The sequence below is a fragment of the Patiria miniata genome, unplaced genomic scaffold (genome assembly GCF_015706575.1).
Source record: "Patiria miniata isolate m_02_andy unplaced genomic scaffold, ASM1570657v1 HiC_scaffold_21, whole genome shotgun sequence".
Lineage (NCBI taxonomy): Eukaryota > Metazoa > Echinodermata > Asteroidea > Valvatida > Asterinidae > Patiria > Patiria miniata.
The window spans coordinates 827352-851455 of NW_024037060.1; the positions used below are offsets into that span (position 1 = coordinate 827352).

The 24104-nt window shown below is 41.2% G+C and overlaps 2 protein-coding genes across 2 annotated transcripts in view; one reads left to right on the forward strand and one right to left on the reverse strand.

Moving 5' to 3' along the window:
• Nucleotides 1-8101, reverse strand: part of LOC119729619 (heat shock cognate 71 kDa protein-like) — a 9915-nt gene extending 1814 nt beyond the window's left edge. Inside the window, exons 1-9 of the mRNA XM_038202264.1 lie at nt 7947-8101; nt 5139-5348; nt 4415-4620; nt 3563-3715; nt 2738-3015; nt 2267-2544; nt 1489-1727; nt 602-764; nt 150-382 (exon numbers count right to left, since the gene is read on the reverse strand). Of these exons, the coding sequence (XP_038058192.1) occupies nt 150-382; nt 602-764; nt 1489-1727; nt 2267-2544; nt 2738-3015; nt 3563-3715; nt 4415-4620; nt 5139-5340 (1752 nt within the window). The 5' untranslated portion in view covers nt 5341-5348; nt 7947-8101. The remainder of the gene's footprint in view (nt 1-149; nt 383-601; nt 765-1488; nt 1728-2266; nt 2545-2737; nt 3016-3562; nt 3716-4414; nt 4621-5138; nt 5349-7946) is intronic.
• A 2396-nt stretch (nt 8102-10497) lies between these two features.
• Nucleotides 10498-20370, forward strand: LOC119729618 (RNA polymerase-associated protein LEO1-like). Its single transcript, XM_038202263.1, has 12 exons — nt 10498-10666; nt 11818-12825; nt 13717-13848; nt 14612-14751; nt 15142-15299; nt 15493-15577; nt 16065-16162; nt 16704-16838; nt 17248-17383; nt 18022-18214; nt 18921-19015; nt 19522-20370. The coding sequence occupies exons 1-12, from the start codon at nt 10603-10605 to the stop codon at nt 19639-19641; spliced, it is 2364 nt and encodes a 787-aa protein (XP_038058191.1). The 5' UTR covers nt 10498-10602; the 3' UTR covers nt 19642-20370.
• Nucleotides 20371-24104: the final 3734 nt, after the last annotated feature.

The following is a 24104-nucleotide window of genomic DNA, read 5'->3' on the forward strand; positions in this document are numbered from 1 at the left end:
AAATGAATAGGGATACAAAGTAGCACAGTTCTTTGCACTGCATTTTCAACATGATTCCCCAAAACTTGTTGGTGTCAACCCAGCTATCTCTCTACTGAAGACTAGTGAGCACAGAGTCAAACAGAGAGAAAAGAGAGCGACATTTGTACCTGGTTGTGGTCCAGCCAGTCCAGGACCTCTTTGCATTTATCCAGGATGGTCTGTTTATCCTCCGCGCTGATCTTGTCTTTGAGTTTCTCGTCTTCCACAGTGGACTTCATGTTGTAGGCGTAGCCTTCCAGGCCGTTCTTGGCGGCGATGCGGTCGCGCTGGGCGTCGTCTTCCGCCTTGTACTTCTCGGCGTCGGAAACCATCTTCTCAATCTCCTCCTTGGACAGGCGACCTGAGGCAACAAGAAAACGTCTTAAGAATGAGCCTGCCATTTCTTACACTGACTTATTTTATCTGGACAATTATCTGACTGAAGAATCAAACAGGAGTTTGAAACCATGGCCGGGTTTGACTCCTTTGTAGCTTGATCTCTGCATCAAGGTTTTATTAGGACAAGTACAATACTTTTGAACCCATAATTTGGTCAGTGACACACCAACTTCGTACTCACCTTTGTCGTTGGTGATCGTAATCTTGTTCTCTCTGCCGGTGCTTGTATCCTGGGCGGACACATTCAAGATGCCGTTGGCGTCGATGTCAAAGGTCACATCGATCTGGGGGACCCCCCGGGGTGCGGGCGGAATTGAGGACAGCTCAAACTTGCCCAGAAGATTCTGCAATCAATGAAGAAACACCAAAAAACAAATGAGGGGGGTCAAACTTACAGTTGAGAGGCATCACAGGTCAACTTCAGGGTCTGTTTCCACTGCATGCAGTAATGGGATTTTCTGATCATACGTAAGTTTGTGGTTATGACGTTATGGAGCTTGGCTTTGACATTTCCCTGTATATCTTTCATTAGTTTGCATAAATGTATATAATTCGGCTTATTTCCACCAATGGATAAATGTTTAAACCTGCACAATTTGCTGCTTGTATTTCAGTCTTGGTTTCAAGACATCCTTAGTGGTGAGATGTGTCAGCACGTATGGATTATTGGACTGTCCAGCGATTCACCAAAGCGGGCACCCTTTATACACACACGCCAACAACTGATACGGACGGAGCACGTCTGGTTTCTGTATGTAGGCCTACTGCTGTTTTCCAAGCCACGCATGTACAGCTTGCAAGCAGCAAAGAAACTGGGCCTTCCAAGGCTTAAAAAAAGAAAATCATCAAATCAGTGCTCTTCATCCATTTGGACGTGGCCATGATTCGTCCAATCCATACGGCAGACCAGACAGCGACTCATACCATCGAATGCACCTGTATGTTACGTCACCCGACAAACGGTTTCCAAACCAGCTCAGTTGTTTCCATCAGTGCGCATTGCATTCTAGGTAACGTTCTATTCCAGTTTGAAATTCCCAAAAATCTCAGGTAGACAACCCCACTTACATTTTCTTTGGTCATGGCACGTTCACCCTCGTAGACCTGGATGAGTACACTGGTCTGGTTGTCGGAGTATGTAGTGAACTTTTGACTGTTCTTGGTCGGGATGGTGCTGTTCCTCTTGATCAGGGACGTCATGACACCGCCGGCGGTCTCCAGACCCAGGGACAGGGGGGCTACGTCCAGCAGGAGCAGGTCCTGAACCTCTTCCGACTTGTCTCCGTGTAAGATGGCTGCCTGTACAGCTGTTTAGAAAAGAAAAAAAAACGGGAGAAATGATCCAAACAGATCCAATGGTGTGAGAAAACCTAGCCCTTATTGGGAATTCTTAACCTAACTGGGAAAGGCCAAGAATTACTTCACATTAATCTGAAGAGATTTAAGGCAAAGATTCCTTTGAAGGTATTTGCTATTCAGACTTGTGATTGGACTTGTGACTGGACTTGTGATCGGACTAGTGACTGGTCTTGTAATCAGATTTGTGATCGGAGTTGTGTTGGACTAGCCATTTGACTATGTGACTGGAACTGTTACTGCATGCTGGACTTCGAAAGAAGGAAACAATATCATCTTAGGCTGTGTCCGAATTCCTCTTTACAGACTGCAGTAACATGTGTCTATAAGAAGTGGATCTGGTAGCTTCCATTGGCACGTGTGTTATTGTCAGTTGTAGCCAAGTCAGTTAAACATGAAACAAGCTTGCAGAGCTATGGCTATGCCTATTGTCAGCATGTACCCCATCAGTCATAACTGACAAGAGATTCAGCAGCGGTCTCATTCTAACCTGCTCCATAAGCCACAGCCTCATCGGGGTTGATGCTCTTGTTCAGATCCTTCCGTTCAAAGTAGTCCTCCAGGATTCTCTGGATCTTGGGGATACGGGTGGAGCCGCCCACCAGGACTACTTCATCCACCTGATTCTTCTCGATCTTGGCGTCGGTGATAGCCTTGCTTACGGGCTCGATGGTGCTTCGGAACAGATCTGCGTTCAGCTCCTCAAAACGGGCTCTCGTGATGGAGGTGTAGAAGTCAATTCCCTCAAAGAGTGAATCAATTTCAATGCTGGGAAAAAAAGAGGGGTGAAGTTGGAAAGAATAGATAAAAATAATTAATCGTAAAGCAGAGTATTTTTAATCAAGAAGCTAGATGCATGTTAATAGATTAGGTCCAGCCCACTGTGATGTGGGCAACAATGTGTGTGCCTCTCTCGGACATTAATCACAGGGGGTGAGCTGAACATAGAGTGCCTACTGACCTGGCCTGTGTGCTGGATGACAGCGTTCTCTTGGCACGCTCACAGGCTGTGCGTAACCGCCTCAGAGCTCGCTTGTTGCTTTGCAGGTTCTTCTTGTGTTTGCGCTGGAACTGCTCAATGAAGTGGTTCACCAGTCGGTTGTCGAAGTCCTCCCCGCCCAAGTGAGTGTCTCCGCGCGTCGACTTGACCTCAAAGATGCCATCTTCGATGGTGAGCACGGACACATCAAAGGTGCCGCCACCCAAGTCAAAGATCAGGACGGTGCGCTCTTTGCCAACCTGCAGTTACAGACACACATATTCTTCTGTATGTATTCTTTATAATTTTTCCCCTTCTCACGGACAAGAGTTGTAATTGTGACAATCAAAAGTCAGCTCATATGTCAAATTGCTAGTGAGGTCAGAAGTACTGAATGCTGTTATCAGAGTTCGTATGAATAGCTTGTATTTCGACTGGAGGTTCGAATCATGACTTGTGACAAGCGATGACTTGCGACGAGTTCCAAGGCAAAATGCACACAACAAATTTTGTAATGACTATCCATAAACCTTAGGTATCATCGTGCGATATGATGTACCTCAGTATGGGTGCATGGCGGCAACAAAGTTTGTCAAAATCACTAATTTTTAGGATAACTTGTTGCTCATGTACGTGTAGAATTATCACCCCTGTTCATCAGAACACGAGACCATTCTTATTGCAGCAGTTTGATATCTGTTATCCACCCTCACACATGTATTCTCATTTGTGAAGAGACGCAATTGTAGTAAAGTGTCTTGCACGAGAACACAAACACCTTGCTTCACATGACATTATAGCAATTACCTTCTTATCCAGACCGTAAGCGATGGCAGCTGCAGTGGGCTCGTTGATGATACGCAGGACGTTGAGTCCTGAGATGGCGCCAGCATCTTTGGTGGCTTGGCGCTGGGAGTCGTTGAAGTAGGCCGGTACGGTGATCACGGCGTTTGTGACAGTCTGTAGAAGGAGACAAAAATATGAAATACAAATAAGCAGCTGATCATTGAAGAAATGGGATGTGATCTAAGATGGGATGTGATCTAAGATGGGATGTGATCTAAGATGGGTGGAATGCTGTGTCAATTATTTACGTTTAAGGGCTTCACTGATTTTAAATATTTTTCAAATGAAACTGGCAAGCATCCAAACAGCGTTTATGTTTTGCAATTCAAATATGACAAGAATGTCAGCAGTCTCTAGGAGATAATGCAAAGCGCCCACGATGCTATTTTTTGTGTGGTTTTATTGTTTGTCAAATATGCCACACTTTTGTTGAAAACTTTGGGGGGGGGGGGGGCGGCCTTGGGCTTTTACAGCTTCCACAAGGAATATTATCTCAAGTTTCTCCTTTTAACATCGGTCAAATATCAGCCATTCCTCTACCAGTGCTAGTAGTATTTTAATATGACCTTTGTCAATTTTTGACAAGCGCAGGTGCATGCAGATTCCGATCGGTGGCCAATTTAGGCCGACATATATTTACTTTGATCAGTGCACACTTCATTTCAGTGAATATTAGATGAAGTACAAGTTGGAATAACTGAATACTAAATTATTTGAAAACACACAGCCTTAGCTTTTATATTTATCTATACATAATTTTAATGTGTGAATGTCACATCTTTAACAACAACAAATAGAAGAAAGCGTTTCAACCTTGCCAAGGTATGCCTCAGCGGTCTGTTTCATCTTGACTAGCACCATGGAGCTGATCTCCTCGGGGTAAAACGTCTTGCTCTCCCCCTTGTACTCCACCTGAATCTTGGGCTTGCTTCCGTCATCGACGACTTCGAAGGACCAGTGCTTCATGTCCGACTGCACTGTGGAGTCAGTAAACTTACGACCAATCAGACGCTTGGCATCTAAAAGACAAGATCAAAGTTGATGGTAAAATAACCAGCTATTTAATAGGAGTGAGAATTGGGGTGAATGAAAAATCCATGAAATAATCGGCAAAGCATTTGAGGTTGCTGAGGGCTCCAGAGTAACATAAAGTCTAAAGTAACTGTTTGTTGTTTTTGTCTCGAAGCAGCCCCTTAAAACACCCATTTCTTTTGTTTTGTAAACTTTCATATAGAATAAATTATAACTTTTATAGGTAAAAACAGTTTCAGGGTAAAACCTCAAGGGATTCGAGATTTCAAAAAAATGGATTTTTCAAAAATTCTGAAATTTGGAAAATACTGGGAAAAATCCTGAAATATGGAGGGAAAAAACTAACAAAATATTACTGAAAATCAAGAATTGTGGCAGCTGGAGGATTTTGAAGGGCTAAGGACAGATCTTGACAAAAAGGGCCTATTTAGTTGCCGTTAATTTTTAAATTCTAGCCTTTGTTTCAACTGTTTAAGTCAAATTTGTCAGAAAACTTCTATCTCACCGAACACCGTGTTGCTGGGGTTCATGGCCACCTGGTTCTTGGCTGCGTCTCCGATGAGACGCTCCGTGTCGGTGAAGGCTACATAACTGGGCGTTGTTCGGTTGCCTTGGTCGTTGGCAATGATCTCCACTTTGCCGTGCTGGAAAACGCCCACGCAGGAGTAGGTGGTGCCAAGATCGATACCCACAGCCGGAGCAGCCATTGTGATTTCTGGAACAATAACAAAAAGTCAGAAATCTTGTGTTCAGTTTTACATTCTGTTGCGGACATCCATAAACTTCTGACAATTCCAGATCTTGTTCCCAGACCCATTGTCATTGAAACGGGATGGTTCTTGAGTCTGGATTGCTGAATCATATGGCCAAGTAAAAAAATAAACCAGTTTTTCGTCCCCGCCCGCTTCCCCTTTTTCCCGGCCGCCTCCTTTTCTTTTTCTGTTATAAATTCATACATTTGCAATACATTTTGCACACTGTATATATCTTAATATTTGTTTCCAACGAAATCGTAAACATGTATGTAGAAAGGGTTATTGCTCCATTGGACACAAGTTTGTAACAGCAGAATAGTCAACAAAATTAAAGAATCCATCCGCCATCTTAAAGAAAAAAAAGAACAAAAAAAAAAAAGGGCCCACCTCCTTCATTTAAAAAAAAACAAGGCCGACGTGAAACTACTTTGTTTTTATTTGGCCTTGTAGATAACAGCCAATGTGGGACATTCATCAATGTACATGTACACGTAGACTTGCCATTTAATGCACACATGTGTACATGTATGTACATGTATCAGGAGAGAAAAAGGTTTTGTCCTAAAATGTTAAATGTAGCTGTTGAAGTCGGCTGTACTTTGAATGGTTTTAATTATATACACAGCTATTGAATGAAGTAAGGTTTAGAAAAAAATCAGTACAAGAGAAATGGGCGTAATCTTATTTCAACATTTCACAGTTCATGGCCACAGTAATATCTTTGAAAAATATTTTAAATTTCAAGAATTTCCACTGCATTTCTTGACATGCTAGACGACACAATACATGCTACAATTCATGTATTTGCAAGCAACTTTTTTTTTTTAAAGAAAATCTGAAGAATTCCGGACAATCAGGCCTACTGAATGAAAGTTGTAATTGAAAATCTAGAATTTCTGTGATGCGGGTGCTCCATCTCTATGAACAATTCATTGGAACTAAAGAGTGCAGCCTGCACCTTGTGTGTTCACGTCTGGAAATTGCTACCAGCATGTTGTTCTGAGGTTTCACAGTCGGCGTCATTTCTGAGGGCATGTCTTTGTTCCTCTTTTGATAGGGCCGATAGGGGTGAGCACTTTCAGTTTCACTGTCATCAGGCACATCAGGATTAAAGAAATTTAAATCACAAAGCTTGGCCTCATGCTTACCGCATGCACAGAGGCATACTGCAAAGAGTTGATGGCATAGGCCTATATATGAATATGATATCCTCTCGTAAGGTAAGAAAAGGTGGAAGGAATTCCATACCTAGCAATCACTTAACACTCTGTGCACAAACCCCTGTCAGAGATTGGTCTGAAAAATTCTGAGCGTTTTCTCAGTAAATGCTTCAATACTTTCCCTGCTAAATTTGACTTTTTAGTTTTTAGGTTATGGTATCACTTTCTGATGGCTGATAGGTCACTGCAGGGAAAAATTCCCATATCTGGCCATCACTCATTTGTACCTTCAGTGACTTATCACTATCATTATCAGCCATCGGAAAGTGATAATGTCCTAAAAAAAAATTCAAAGTCAAACTTAGCATGCTTAGCAGGGAAAATATTTAATAAGTTACTCAGAAAACACTTAGAAATTTTCAGACCAGTCTCATACAGTTTGTGCACAGGGTGAAAAGTGATGGCCAGATAAGGGGCGATCGTGTAGTGTAGGTCCCCTGTTTAGTTTCGATAAAATTAGAGTGAAGGGTGTTTTTTATTACTAAAAAATTACCTTTTCAACCTAGAGCAGGCTTCTCTCAATCTAATGACACCTTTTTTGTAATTTTTAAACAGTTTCTTGGTGTAGAAATTACGATTTTCCTGTGCAGTTTACAGTTGGTGCCGTTCGATTCAGCCCCCCCCCCCCTTGGCCATTAATCATCTTAATTCCCCCCCCCCCCCCCCAACGGCAAAGGCAATACATGTGTATTTTTGAATTTTTAAGGTAGTGGGCCCACCTAGTTGGTACTTTGCCCCCCCCCTCCCCCCCCCCCCCCCCCCCCCCCGACGCTCAGGGCTGGTGACGGGCCTGGATGGACATGATATTTGATACCACTCATTTCTAACATTTGTCTAAGCACAAACCTCGAGTCCGATTAACACAGAAGTCAGAACACAGATTGCTGCAAACAAAGTACATGGTTATTATAATAAAATACGTAGTTCCGATCTCACTCTCGTTTTTTACATTTCTCAACGCCGGCATGGCCGATGGTTTTCTTGTCAAATTCTCCCATTCATCATCATGTTCACGAACAAAAATTCCATCATTCATTTACGATCATCATTATTTCCTGGGCAATATGATGTTCTTTTAGAAATTTAGTTGACCTAGTGTGATGATCGGAAATTGGAAAAAAAATACATCGGGAAGTTCCTCTACTTTTTTTTGTCCAAGCAACCAGTCATGCCAGTAGAAACCACGTGCATGCAGATTAGGCTACACATTTTTTACAACTCGCACAAGTCGCAGTCGCACTTTATCTTCTTAATTTAATACGATTTTCAATGAAAAACCCTGTAAAAGAAACGTATCGAAGCAACGTTATCCCACAGAATTATCATTATAACACTTACCTTTTAATCGGTGGTTATAAAAAAAAATCAGGAATGTGTAGTAAATGGGTGAATTTGGAGATTTTTTTGTTACGTTGGGACGAGGACTTCCGACCGGTGAGGAAACACTTCGCTCTTTAAATGACGTCAAAGCCGGCGCCGGGTAACACGTGCCAGAAAAAAAAGGTCAAAGAAATTTCTAGAAGCCGGTACCACGTGTTATTCTTATCCAATAGAATTATCCGATAGAAAACAAGGGGCGTACCCATTCGTTCTTATATTCCTCCATGAATTTACCAAACAGTAGTTGTTATTCATTAAAAGTGGCTTATGTTCGACTTTGAAAGATTTTTTTTTAAATAACGTAAATAGTTTGGTCCTTAATCTGAATAATACGATAATATACCAGTCGAATTCGACAACGTGCACATTTCCAAATCATACAGACACAATCATTGGATAAAAATATGTCAGGTGACTTACGCAATATCGCGCTACGCGGAAACTCTTTGTTCCGCGGGATCCGGGAGGCGACTGTCGGGCAAGACAAAAACAGTAAGTCGCCCACAAAGCTTAAGGTGCTGAATCACAAAGCCATTCAAAGGAAAAACCTAAAGCGCCAAAGGAAAGCTGAACTTCAACTTTTTTTTAGGGGGGGGGGGGGGGGTTGAGCAAGGTTTATTCATGATACAAACTTCTAATAAGGGTGCACACGTACGTCCACCACCGGTATTTTTCCATTTTCTGCTAGTAGAATTTTACTTTTAGGGAATTTAGAAATATTTCAAAAAACTCAACTTTCTGCCAGCAGAAATTTGGGCGACTATCTCAGCGCCTCAAAAGTGGACAACTAAAAATCTCAAATTCTTACCGAGTAAAATGCCTCCAATTGTACTTTTAGTCCCAAAAATCCCCGTTTCCCATTTCCTGCTTGCATAAATTTAGGGATTTTTTTGTCTTGACGACTCAAAAGTGGACAACTAAATCCGTACTTTCTGTAAGTACCGAGTCAAATCGTACTAGTCGACTCAATTAACTCGTACCCGGGGACGAGTTACTATAGGCATACATTGGATTCGAGTTGACTCAGGTGGTTGACTCAGGTAAAGGCGAGGCCGGGGTACGAGTTGACTCGGGTACCGTGAGTTGACCTGCCTGATGAATATTTACTTACAGAAATTACGGATTTCTAGTTGTCCACTTTTGAGGCGTTAAGAAAAGTTGTCAAAGTAAAAACCCACATTTCTGCTTGCCGAAAATAAACCATTTTAAAAAACGGGTGTTGTGACTTCTAAAATCTAAATTTCTGCAAGCATGAAATGGGAGAACGGGGTTATCTACCTTTGGAGCAACATCATTTTGCTAGTAAGAATTTGAGATTTTCAATTGTCCACTTTTGAGGCGCCCGGATATTCGTCAAAGTAAAATCCAAACTTCTGCTAGCATGAAATAGATTTTGTTAAAAAAACGGTGCTGCAATTTCTGAATTCTTAAATTCAAGTCTACTATAGCAGAAAATGGGAAACTGATACGGTTGTCCACTTTTGACGCTCCTTAGCCCCCCCCCCCCCCCCCCCCCCAGTTAATTTTGAATAAGAGGTCATTGAGGCCGGAAATTGACCGGGATGGATTGTAGAAATATTAATGTAAATCAAGTATTTGTGACTTGTGCCTTCAATCAAACTCGGCGATAAGTTATTAAAAAAGACCCAAAAACTTATGGGACTATTATTTCGCATAGAGGCGGGCGGGGGGGGGGGGGGGGGGGGTACACCAGCTGGGCCGGCCCATGGATATTGGCAAGCGTTTTAGGGGTAGTTTTGGGAGAGGGAAATATTGAAAACAATTGGCGTGGTCACCTCTAGTGGTAAAATTGAACAGAAAATTATCCTACAGCGCAGTACAGGTAAAAAAACATTGCGTGGGGTCACATGATCAATTGGTTTTAAAAATTGTTGTTCAAGGGCGAAAGCTTATTTAGTAAAAGAAGACTGAATTCAACTGGCTGGATATTATCATAAAACGAATAATGTGATAACTTAGTATTTAGCGATTCGCTTTCGGTGATTTATTTTGTTTTGGCGTTTCGTTGGTTTATAAGTTGCGTTCCGTGTGCGAGTTTCATCCGGAAAAATAGATTCACATTAATTGCTATTTTTCAAGCAATACAAAAGTTATTCATTTTGAATGAGACATCGACCGAAAACATTGGCTCATATGGTTATAGAGTTATTGAATTATTGTGAATTATTGGCTGCCAAAACCCACAATATCCGCCGTTTTCGCGGGGTACTGGGCATGGTTCCCGCCCCACAATCAGCATCATGATAATGTACAGACCGCGAGCCAGTCTGCTCGGAAAGCGGATCTGTTTGTGCCCCTAAAAAAAAAGAAAGTATTTCAGAGGGTTGCAGACATCCAATAAAGAAAAAAAAAACATTATTAAGAGAAAATACACAAGTTGAACATTTTCTAATAAAAGACAGAAATCGATTTTGATGAATTGAGAGTACGAGGAACGTAACATTTTTTTGAGGATTGCTGAATTGTCTGACCTTGCGCAGCGCCCTCACGTGTACCAAAGATCGTATTTATTGCATGAGCTGCGACAATCTATCCTGCTGCGCTACAACAAGTTGAGTACAATTTTGTACATTTCATGCCCCGCTAGTAACCTATGATGGCGGACAATGAGGAGGATTCGGGACTGTTTGGAAGTGACAGTGGCGACGACGATCAGGGTTCGTTTAAATAATAATTTATTGTATTTTCGAAATAGGAAGCTGTGGCTGTGTGTTGCGCGTACGTGCGGTGCTCGAACTTGCCACTACAGTCAGTGACAGTAGGCTAGAGGCCGACTGTATGTAGTTGTAGGCATTTGTTTTTGATAGTGGATATTTTGCCGGAGGTAATGACGGCAAACTAACGTTTACTAAAGGTTTGCCGGCGGCAATCCATATCAACAGAGGGCGCTGTACTCTTTAAGATAGGGCTGAATTATAAGATGTATTAAATTCCCACCTAAAGTTGTGTAGCACGTTTGGTGTAGTGGTTAAGCAAAGGCTCTAGTAAGCGGGATGACTCGAGTTCGATTCCGACCGCACCACATTTTTTAAGTTTTTTTTTTCTCATCCCCAAATAAATAAGAATATTCTTCTTTTATTATTTTAACATGTCTCAAACATTTTTTTGCAGAGTATTACATTTTCTTTTTCAGATTTGTGGCTCTGGAGGATTTTTTTTAAAAGGGAAATAAAGTCCGAAATTATAAAATGGTCTGAATCCCATCTTGTGAATACGAGGTAACAACGATAATTTTGGCATGGAGCCAGACTAAAACTTTTCACCGGAAAATGTTTAAGTACAAAAAAACAGTAACTGCGCATGTTCAGTGCATATCCGGCAAACTAACGTTTACTAAAGGTTTGCCGTCTCCGGCAAAATATACACTGCCTTTGCTTTTAGGATTCCTACTTCAGGAAACCTAACAAACATTATTCCCTAGCCCAATAAAACGTAAACATGGTAAAATATATAATGGATGGGTTCCAGATACTTGACTGCCTCTGACTGAGTTAACTTTCACTGCCAGTGCAACCTGTGACCTATGACTAAAAAAGCTCCAGAAATTTGCATTTTTTAGCTTTGAAATGTAGACTGTAAAAGTGTAACGGTAAACCTTATTTTTTGTGTGTGTTAATTACAGTATACTATTACTAGTACTAAGTAACTTTTTATACCTTTCCCAAGGGCCAAGATTATTATTATGCCCCAGTGCTTCTTTAATATAAGTCTTATAATTATATGAAGGGAGTCTAGAGAGTAGAGAGGTCAACAAAATAAACTTGGATCTTTAAGACTATCTTGAAATGCTTGTCATTTTCCACTACAGAGGAGGCAGGGTCAGAAATGGAGCACAGTGATCAGAGTCACCATTCAGGGAGTGAGCAGTCCGGAGAAGAGGATGGCAGAAACAGATCAGATGAGGAAGAGGAAGGGGAAGAAGAGATGGAAGAAGAAGGTGAAGAGCATCTCTCAGGAGCAGAAGAGCAATCAGATGGAGGTGAGGATGGTAGAGAGGTTGAGGAGGACAGGGAAAATGAAGAGGACGATGAAGTTGTTGAACAGGCAGCGGATGGGATGGAAGATCAATCGGGAGACGAAGTTGGTAAGGACTCCGAACCAGAAGCCGTGGAAGATTCAGAGCACGAAGCCAGGGAAGATTCGGATCCAGACGCCCGAGTTGAGTCGGACCAAGAAGCTGGCATGGACTCTGAGCAGGAGGTTAGGGAGGACTCAGACCAAGAAGCTCGGGAGGATTCAGATCAGGAGGAGGAGCGTGCGGAGGCAGATAGATCGGGAGAAGAGGATCAGGCTGCCCAGTCAGACCAGGATCAGGAGGTTGCAGGTGATGAATCCGGGGAAGATGATGTCTACCAGAAAGGCGGAGATGGGGAAGGAGACCAAGAATCGGTGCGAGACGAAGATGAGGATGAAGGAGAGGACCACCTTGGTGGGGCATTGGAGGTCGATGAGAACGATGCCACGAAAGAAGGACGTAGTGATGAGGAGATGATTGAACAAGAGTCGCAGGATGAGGAGCATCCGGATGTCGATGAAGCATCCGACAGAGAAGATGTCGATGAAGAAGACGAAACAGAACATGGAGCAGAAGATGTCGAAGAGAAAGTGGACGATGAAAACCAACACGATGAGCAAGGAGATGAAAGGCAGCTGCCAGAGGAAGACGAAGATGGAGACAATGATGCGGTTGCTAGGCAATCAGGAGAGGAGGAGAGAGGGGAAGTATCTGGTGAAGAGGCTGAGAATAATGAGGAGGCAGGTCAGCAGAGTGAAAAAGAGGAAGATGGAATACCGTCTGATCAGGAGAAACAGACAAGTGAGTAAAAATCTTTGGTGCATTTCACTACATAAGCAGCTAAGGCCCCCCAAAAATTGGATTTCTGGTATGGAGCTTGCCCCAAAAGTTTTTTAATTTTTTTTTTCTTCAAATGTTGGCTGATGACTGCAAATGGTGCCCTACTAAATTTAGTGCAAAATATATGGGAGCCCAGAGAGGCCACATAAAGCTTTTACTCGATCGTAACCTCTCGTACTCGATCTAAAAACACTTTAAAATTGTGCAGCAGCAGGATTCCAGTCAAACCAGTGAGTTTGGCGGTTTTGAGACATCATCTTACATTAAAAAAAAAACTGTTTAATTTTGCCGACGCACATGGCTACGGTGACGCGTGCGCATACCAGAAACCGGAGCCTTTTTTTTGGCCTAAAGCAATTGCCAACCTCTTGATCCTTATTTTTGTGTTTTCTAAGGGAAAAACGTTCCCAAATTTTCACAGAAGTGAAAAGCACCACTTGTAAAAGCCTTGAATACAAAACCATAGGAGTTTTAGGTTAATACTTGTTTTGAAAATGGATTCAACAGTTCGAAAACTTACCGAACAGAAAGAAGTTGTCCAGTTGCAGAAGGAGCATTGTGCAAGAAACCAATTTGTGGTGGAAAATGTTGCAATCCAGCCTTCCCCAATCGAATTACTAAATTGCTGTCATACATGGTTCCTGAATCAAATTATTCAGAGCACACATTCTGTATTCATTACTTGCATGTCAGTTTAAGCATAAATACTCCAAAAAGTAATTAAACCCTGTGAGACTTTCAGTAGTCTTCTGTCAGAAGATTAAAAGATATTCAAGAGGTACAAAATAACATTCATTTTGTTTTGCCGAAATTAATACACACAGTTCAATACTTGTTTAATTCTTGTCTCAGGAGATGATGGTCTTGATAGTGAAGATGAAGATGATTTCATCGGGAGACGCAAACCCAAGAAGAAGCAGACAACAGGGAGCGATGAGGAAAGTGACCAAGGCTCGGAGGTAGGAGGAGAGCCAATGGATGCAGGTAGGTTGCTTGAAAATGGTAGTAATAACTACTTGTATTTATTTCCTGACAAATCCAGAGAACGATACAGTGCTGGGCAGTTTGGGTTGGTACAGGGAGTAACAGGCATGGCGTGTTTTTTTGGGAGGCCAATAGTTTAATTTGGGACAGTATTGTGAATCATTCCTATAGACAAGTGCAAGACTTGCCAAATCATGTTCACATTTTATGTGAATGTAGTCCATCACAGACTCCCATCCATGTCTTTACCAAATACTAATGTGCATGATTGATTGTCTTGAAATTTGAGTCTTTATCTGTTGGTCACCAATTTTCAATATTTGCAAAGTGAATTGTTATACTTTTGTTTTTTTCACACAACCTATTTATTGTCTTTTTACCAAATAAGCCGCGTCATTTCAGTGTTACATATTGTCTGTGACAGATGTTTCAAGACCTCAGTGAATAAAACTAAAAGTATATTTTTTCAAATCTTACGCATCCATAGTCTAGTAATAGTCAAGGAGATTACAGACGAGGAGTTTTACATCATTTCTCTGAACATTTTATTAAATATAATGGTTAAGTTGCTCTGTCACAGACATTACATGTCCTTTCATAATGCTTGAATTGCCCAAATAAAAAACGATAATTCGTAGCTTGAATATGATGTACACAGTTTATTACTGGAAAACTTATCCGTATTAGCTTAACTTGCACGCCTTATTCAACCTTTGTAGCATACTAATGTTATATTGTTTTCTCCCTGTGCGTCTTTGCATAGGTGCAGCATCCCAGGAGGCACTGTTCGGTGAAGCGGATGACATCTCAGACAGTGAGGATGATTTAGATGCCGTTGTTGACCAGCTGGCTGGCGGAACCCAAGAAGATGTCGAAAGGGATGAAACAGAGGCCGCAGAAATGGTACACTAGAGAAAAAAAAAAAAATAAATTAGCCATACAATTTTTGCTAAAGATATTGTTTAGCAGAGTTATTTATTCAAGTATCATCAAGATTGACTTTAAAATTGTTTTTTTTGTATTTGTTGTGTAGGTACTTTGCTGTTCATAATCACTCTTGGAGGATGACTTCGTAAAGGAGTGCATCAGAATTATAAAATCATAGATGTCAGATGTAACAGGGACAGGAAAAACAGTGGACTCAAATTTGTAGAATGACCCATATACAAACGATTTTGCATTCTCCAAATAGCTTCTCATGTGTCCACTGTGTCTCACAAAGACTTAAGAAAAGTTGGTTTTAAGATTACAAAAACAAAATGTGAAATGCCTGTTTTTTTTTAATGAATTTAGGAGGAGACTGAGAGACGTGAGGATGACGATGAGGACGCAGCGCCACAAGAGGTTCCTGAAGACACCAGGATAGATGTAGAGCTTCCTAGACTGATGTCTGATCTGGGAGACGAACTCCACTTTGTCAAACTGCCCAACTTTCTCAGTGTTGAAACAAGGTATGGACGCATCTTAACGGGCAATGCCATTAACCTTTTTTTGAAATGTGGCAGCCACATTAGTAGGGCGTTTTTAGTTTGGGTAAAAAGAATCAGTAGTAATGTTGTATTCTGAATGCAAATAGAGTAGCAAAAATGAAAAAAAAACAGCTAAATTTAAAATTAGACTTATTGTTGCTTATTTTTGTTGCAGACCGTTTGACCAAGCATTCTATGAGGAAGAGATGGACGAAGATGACGTCTTGGATGAAGAAGGAAGGACAAGACTCAAACTCAAGGTCAGGACCGGTGTTGATTGTTTACAAAAATGGGTCGTTTTGTAAATTGAGGGTCCAAAGTGTGATATTTTTTCTGTCCCTGTTACTTGGTACTTTGTAATTAGACATTCAAGTATTATCAAAAATGACTTCAAATTGTTTTTTATTTGTTGGGTACGTAGTTTACTATTCATTCACTCGTGGAGGACGCCTGCATTAAGGAGTGCATCAGAATTATAAAATCATAAATGTCAGATTTAACAGGGACAGAAAAAACTGGACTCTTAATTTATAGAACGACCCATACATGTTTAACATTCGCTGATCCTTAACATAGCTATATTCATTTTCAGATATAAATAACATGGGAACCGGGCTACCAAACCCAACCTGCATCCTGAATTTTAAAGGCTGCACCTTGAATTTTTAATGATCCAAAGATCTCTTCTTCTTTTTTGCCTTCTGAAATCATAAACACTTTGTGGTATTTGTTTTTTTTTTCTGTAAGGTTGAGAACACAATCCGTTGGCGGAAGAGACTTGATGCTGAAGGAAATGAGATGGATAGAGAGAGCAACTCTAGAGTTGTCAGGTGGTCAGATGGAAGGTAGGGTTCAGAATACTGACCTCTATACTAAATGGATTATCTGATAACATCCGCGTACTGAAGCAATCGTCCGCCATCTTGGTTCCCCCAGAATGCATACATACAAAAAGTATTCTTTAATGTTTGAATGTAATGTTGATCGTTGCATCATGCTTGCGCTTGCGAATTCTGAAGTGTTTTGAAGAATTTAATCTTGAATTGTGAGTGTGTTCTAGTGATCACCAGCATGCACATTGAGGGAAGGAAGGGGTTATGAATGGACAGAGATAAAGATTGACTGACAGATGGGCCATAGAACTATATAAACCCACAATAGTGATAACTCCTTATTCCGTCATGCAGACTATTATTAGCTTCCTAAGTGCAGACATTTTTATTTCTTGGCCGCACTCACCAAATGTATTTAAATAAGATGTAACGAAATTTCTGCATGATGTGCTCTTAACGCAACTGGAAAAAAACTTGCAGACCTGCCATTGTAATTAAAATCAGAATGAAGCAGATCGTAGGTTTAGCCATTATTTGTTTGTTTTTTTGGCAGCATGTCGTTGCATCTTGGCAAGGAAGTCTTTGATATCTACAAGACCACCATACAGGGTGACCACAACCACATGTTCATCAGGCAAGGCACGGGATTGCAGGGACAAACGGTCTTCAAGACAAAACTCACATTCAGGTCAGTCGCAGTCAGTCCAAATTATGGGGCTATGGCTGACAGAATTACATGGGAAGTGTCTTTAGCCGCTTCCATAGACACATGCATAATTACGAGCCACATGTGATTCGGATGTGGCCTGTGTCAATTTCCTTTACCCTCCTTGTGGGAAGTCAATATTCAGAGCAATTATGAAAACCACTTTAAAACACTGCAGGTCAGTTTCAAGCGACAGGGTACAAAGGTTGAGGCAGTTTATTCCCATATGCAAAGAATTAAAGCATGTGTATTATTATTGTGTGAATTATGCCCAATTTAGGAAGTTTCTTGGCCAGAAATACTCAAAGATTAGGGTTTATTTGATTGTAGAAATAGAAACTAAACCTCCTTAATTATTGAAGGGTTTCCCCATGGCTTCTTCTTATTGCAGACCGCATTCCACAGACAGTGCAACCCACAGGAAGATGACGTTATCTCTGGCCGATCGTTGCTCCAAGACCCAGAAGATCAGAGTCCTACCCATGGCAGGCAAAGACCCTGAAACACAGCGAGCTGAAAAGCTAAAGGTAGGTTAAGATTCAGAACTTGTAATCTTTTGTATTCTTGGCGTTGTATGGTCAAAGATAATTCTTAGCCTTCAGTATTTTAATGTGCTGTTGTGTGAAATATATTGTAAAATGTAAAATGAAAGAAATATTCGTAACTTAAACTTTCCTTGTTTTTAGAAATGAATTTTTAATTCTCAAGAAGACAAGAGTTTCTTTTTAAAAGGAATCATTGTACCAGAGTAAAATTCATAATCTTCATTTGGAAATCAATACAAACTATTAATACCTGACCCCCCCCATTTTTTTTTCAAGCTTTTTATGTAATACTGCAAAATCTTCATGTTTGGCTTTATGGGCTCTGTGCACATGTACCCCCTCAACGATAAGAAAGATAGAGTTTGGGGAGACCACTGGGAGAGACATTCGAACGCATTGCTGCTGACGCCTGACGCTCATGCGAAGGATGCTATGGCTTTTTGCACATTCAGAATATAAGTCGTCGTGTGTAACCAGTACACGTATGCAGTGTGCCCCGTCCACTGGGCTCTCAAAAGTCAAAAAGCGCCCTCTCTAGTTTGCGCAAAAAGCCCATAGCCTGTTGGTGGCGGACGAGCACATTTTATAAAAATTTGTATTATTCTTAATTTGATACACAGCAAGAAGAGGACAGACTGCGTTCGCAGATACGCAGAGAGAGCGCCCAGCGTCGCGTGCGGGAGAGGGCGCACAACCGAGGCCTGAGCGCGTCTTACCTGGAGCCAGACCGAGAGGACGAGTTTGACGATGACGATGAGGGGACTATCAGCCTTTCAGCCATCAAGAAGGGTGTCAAAAACACCATGGGCAAAAGTGAGGCACTATTTTGTATGGTGGAAGTTTGTGTCGAGATGTAAATTCACTACTGCATTTTGCTCTTCACTGATGTTATCCGAGGGCTTGTAAGAAAATATTCACAAGCTTACTCGGGTGGGTTTCGAACCCACAACCTCCTGCTGACTAGTGTAGCAGGAACTGTAAACACGCTACGGACATCCAATAATTTTTTAGATCGTAAGCACAGAATGAAGTTGGGTCCTGGTTTAGAATTAAAAGTTTGGTGAGGTCGACAATAAAAGCAGTTCAAACTTAACCTCTCTTGTGAGTTACGTGATGCCCCGAGGAGAACCTTCGCATTACTGAATGTTTCCAATAGTCATGATTTGAACAGTGTTCAAGTCCATCACAAGTCCTCCAGGCCCAAGTCACAAGCTATTCAGATGGATCATGACTTAGGCATTTGATCTCTTATGACCGTATTTGTGAATTGACTTGTGGTTGTGCTTTTCTTGTGATCGCACTAAGTCTTGTGATGAACTTGTCTAGAGCACTGATTTTGAAGAAACAGATGTTTACATTTATGTGGCAGTTGGTTAATCATTAAGGAGTACCAAATGGTAGCATACACCAACCACCAAAACCTGGGATGCAAATGCAAGTGTTTTCAATGGCTGATGTAACTACCGGTACGTCTGCATCTTTCAAGATTTTCAACTTAATGTTTATTTTCTCTTTTCAGCCGACAGACATCACATTTACTCTTCGGATGAGGACGAGTCAGATAAGGAGGACAAACTCCTGAAGGCAAAGACCTTGAATCTGGACAGCGATGAGGTGAGAAGAATGGTGACAATGACACAAGAAACATCGGCCATAGCTGTGCATCAGCAAAATTGCTCAACACAAATAACTATGCTTATAAAAACAAGTAATCAGCCAGTATGCCACAAAGTATTTTGTCATAGCTGGTAATGTATTAGGTTCTACTGGTTAGTGCGTTAGTTAAGTTTAGTTATTTGAAAAGTCTGTGAAGCCAGAAAGGCCAAATCTGGACTGATCCGTTATCCCACCATGCCCCCCACAAATTCCAAGTGCCCCCATGTGCCCCCCTCCCTCCACAAAAAAACCCTGCAAATTCAGAAAGGGTCTTTGTTAGCAATTAAACCAGAAGAGGAATGTACCCGACCAGTATTTTTGTTATTCCCTTAACGTTACAAATTGATGAAATGAATAATAGACGAGATGAAAAAAGAGTCGCAAAAAGGACCCCCCCAACAATAACACACACAGCTTTTATGTTTAATAATTGCCTTTGGACTTATTGTTTGTTTGGGTAACAGTCTGATGAGGATGAGCCCAGCAGAAAGCGCAAGTCCGAGGAGGAAGAGGGTTCCCGCAAGAAGAAACGAGCCGTGGTCGTCAGCGATGATGAGGAAGAAGATGAAGAGGCGGCTGACTGATGGATGAAGACCTCTCTGAGTGACCAATCTCCAATAATGAAAAACAAATAGTCACTTCTTGTCCCTGTAAGTGACAGTACTGGACAGAACTGAAATCCTGTTGTTTTTTAAAGCAACATAATTTAAAAGCTGGTCCCAATTTTCAGGGCGCTGCAAAGCACACTCACTGTGGAGCTGTGCCATTTTTTGCCTGTATTTTTTTAAGCGGTGCCATAATTGGGCTTTGGAACAGTGCCAAGCAAGTGTCAGAATCACCAGTTGACCATATGAACATTGACTTACATAAGTTACCAGCCATCCAGTTACCTCGATGTTGGTCGAGATGATACTGTATTAATTCTACTCAGCAAAATCTTAACCCAATTTGTATTGAGAACCGTCTTGTTATAAATGCTGTTTTATCAGTAATGCAGTTGCTTTATACATAATGCAGTTGCTTTATACTGATTGGCTAAACAAGCAGACATCATGTACATGTATATAAGGTTACGTGTCAAGTGCATTTTCTTTGTTTTTAGAACTTAAAATTGAATAAAATGTCTCTGTGGTTTTAAAGTGAAATGTTGTCTTTTTGTTTTACTTGAATTTTCTTTAGACATTTTTTATGCTATATGACGACAATTACACCTTTACACAAATTTGTTTTTCAAAATCACAAAGCATCATCAAAACATGATAAAATGCAGGTATACATACAGAAAGAGAGCCACAGTCGAGTTTCATTCAATTTTAGTTTCAATTTTTTTTAAGATTAACTCGATTAACCCTTGCAACATTAATGCATTAAAAATATTGTCCTGCATATTTCTCCCCTTGACAAAGTTCCACTTGTTTGTACATACCACATCACATTTTATTTTTGGCCTTGGAAAGGAATATTCAGGTTATGTTCCCTCCATTACAGTTATGGAGCTGTGTTGAATATTGACAATGCTTATGGAATTGAATAAAGAACTTGTCACACTTGAGTCTTTTCAATACAAAAAAAGTTATTTACAGTGTGGAGCGAAAGAATCTAGACTCCTGCGATAACACGCATACCACGCTATTTACATTTTATCACTAGCTAGGTTTACCGCGTGTTTATCGCGCTAATCACGCGTGGTTATCGCGTGTACGCCGCAGTGTTTTGCACATGGGCACTGACAGAAAGACGGAGAGCGGCTCCACGCGATAATCACGCGCGGGAAAAATATGCGGGAACAGATTTGGCGCTTTGTCCCACGCGTGGCTCCACGCACGGCTCCACGCGCGGGGAAAACTATCCCACGCGTGGGGCCGGGGAAGACAGACCGCACACCGCCCCGGAATACCGGCTGGGCTTTGCGCCTGGGACGGCCGTCTTTGCGCCGTTAATTTCCCGCAAGTTGGCGGCTGAATGATGTCAACTCAAGGAGGCACAAGTTTTTACACCTTAAAAATTCCCGCCCAGTAAAAAAAAGTCGGCTCCTTCTCAAGTTCTATGAAAGAATACTTCCCAAGGCAGTACTGCCGTCCAATCAAACACAAGTGGAACGAAGCTGAATGTCAGAACGACAAACGACGACCAATCACATCTTGCCATCTCACAAATTCCTACTTTAATTGGCTGCAGACCATGACCCTTAGTCAACAAAGAAACTCTACACGGATGTAATTCGAGAAGTCAATTGGACAACAGAGGCATGCTGCCGACGACACCGCTATTAGTTGGCTGTCAATCATTCTTTGGGAAGTGTTTTTTTTTATTCTCCGGAGCAGATTATTATGAAAGATACTGGCCCTTTTTTAACTGGCTCTGTTCATATTCCTCTTTGAATAAAAACATGAATGAAAACTTGCAACTTTACCACAGCATCATTTTTTTCGTATATGGGTCCGAAGAGATCTTTCCCCCTCATGTTATAATAGTGTTTTCCTGGTTTGCGAGAATATTTTTCCCGCCTAGTTTTTCTCGGTATAGAATATTCTGTTCCCTATCTCTACAGAGAATTTATGTCCCAAATATTCTATTCCCATGCAGGAAACTTGAAATGTCCAGTCCCGAACAAAGACTCATTTTGTTCTTCGGAATAATACTTCTTTCACTGACAGAAAGACGGAGACCGGCTCAACGCGATAATCACGCGCGGGAATAAAATGCGGGATTAGATTTGGCGCTTTGTCCCACGCGTGGCTCCACGCGCGGGGAAAACTATCCCACGCGTGGGGAAGACAGACCGCACACCGCCCCGGAATACCGGCTTGGCTTTGCACCTGGGACGGCCGTCTTTGCGCCGTTAATTTCCCGCAAATTGGCGGCTGAATGATGTCCTTTCAAAGAGGAACAAGTTTTTACACCTTAAAAATTCCCTCCCAGTAAAAAAAGTCGGCTCCTCTTTGGCGAATTGTACCACGTGTGGCTTCACGAGTGGGGAACGCCTGTGTGTGGAAGACAGACCGCACATCGCCGGAAATACCGGCTTGGCTTTTCGCCCTGGGACGGCCGTCTTTGCGCCGTTCATTTCCCACAAGTTGGCTAATCCAGGTGAAACGAATCACTACACCCTGAACAATTCCCCCTCCCCCAGTCAAAAAAAAAAAAAAATTGCCGGCACCTTGTTAGAAAGCATACTCCCAAATGCAGTAACTGCCGTCCAATCAAAACACAAGCGGAACAGAAACTAGGGCTACGGTCTTTAGCCAATTAAAATAAGAATTTGTGAAAGGGCAGTGACTGATTGGCCATCCTTTTTCAGTTCTTACATTCACTTAATCATCAAAGAATCTCCAACGGATGTAATACAAGAAGTGAATGTAACAAGAGAAGCATGCTGCCAATTCTTTGTGAACGAAGAGATACATTGTTATCAGATAGCTGTCAATCATTATTGGGAAGTTTTTTTGTTGTTGTTGTTGTTGTTGAAAATAGACTCGGAATAAAATCGTCAGCCCCTGTTATTTTCTCAGAGAGAGATTATTTTCTCAGAGAGAGATTTACGTCTGGTTCTCTATTTTTTTTTAAAACACCCTAGTCCGTTACATTTTGAACATTCAGTTAATTGTTTTGTAGATTCCAGGGGAAAATTTAATACGAGGTAGGCTCGGGTTTTCGTATTTTTATGGGATTTGTTTTCTTTTCTTTTTCTTTGTTAAAGCAAAACAGTTTCAAAAACCCCAGCCCGTTAAATTGTGAACTCTAAGTTTTTCTTTTGTAAATTCCAGAAGAAATTTAATACGAATAATACTTTTAATTTTTTTTTAAATGAATATGATCAAGACTAACAATAGCCCTAAATTTAATACTGAACGTCAAAAGCAATGTGTACATGTTCCAAAATACATTCAAGAGTAGAATATTTAAACAGAATAATGTAGGCCATGCAGCTTTTTGTAATAAACGAAGAATAAAATCGTCACCCCTTTAATCGTCTCGGCCGCAGAGAGCTAGAGACAGACAACAAATAAATAGGAGTTATTTCAATGTGATATAATATGTCTCATTCTCTTTATATTGTTTTTTTTAATTTTAAGTAAAACGATTTCAAACACCCTTGCCCATGCATTACTTTCTGAATTAAGTCTCAGTTAATTCTTCTGTAGATAAAGGGGGATCATATTATCATAATACAAATGACGCAATAGTTTTGGAAAATAATTTTGAAAGGAATAAGAATAAGATTAACAAAAACCCTTTCACCTAATACCTAATGTCAAAATATATTCCGAAATAATTATATTCTAGAGCAACATTTACACAAAATATTGCAGGCCAAACGTTTTTTTTAATGAGCAAAGAATGAAATCTACTACGACAAAAAAAACCCGCCAAACATAACGTGGAGCAACATTTAATAAATTATTTTGACTTGGAATATTAATCCCCCAAAATCTTCCCCGGTTTCTGAAAAAAGAATCTCAAATCAAAGCTCAGCTCCGAAATAGCCTTCCAGAAAATGATTGGTAGCGACATTATTCAATGAAATTGATACAATACATCTCTTGTTTGAATTCAGCTGTAAGAAACCCGAATTTGTGACGTGCCGCCAGTTAATGGAGGGTTCTTTGCTGGTGAACAGGGATGATAATATCTCAGCCAATTAAATGAGCCGGTTCCCGGCGAATAATTACGCCATTGGTTGCTTTCATAAATTGTTGACGTTCCTTACGCCGACGCCCAACTGGAGTGCCGCCAGTTAATGGAGGGTTCTTTGCTGGTGGGATGATAATATCTCAGCCAATTAAATGAGCCGGTTCCCGGCGAATAATTACGCCATTGGTTGCTTTCATAAATTGTTGACGTTCCTTACGCCGACGCCCAACTGGAGTGCCGCCAGTAAATGGAGGGTTCTTTGCTGGTGAACAGGGATGATAATATCTCAGCCAATTAAATGAGCCGGTTCCCGGCGAATAATTACGCCATTGGTTGCTTTCATAAATTGTTGACGTTCCTTACGCCGACGCTCAACTGGAGTGCCGCCAGTAAATGGAGGGCTCTTTGCTGG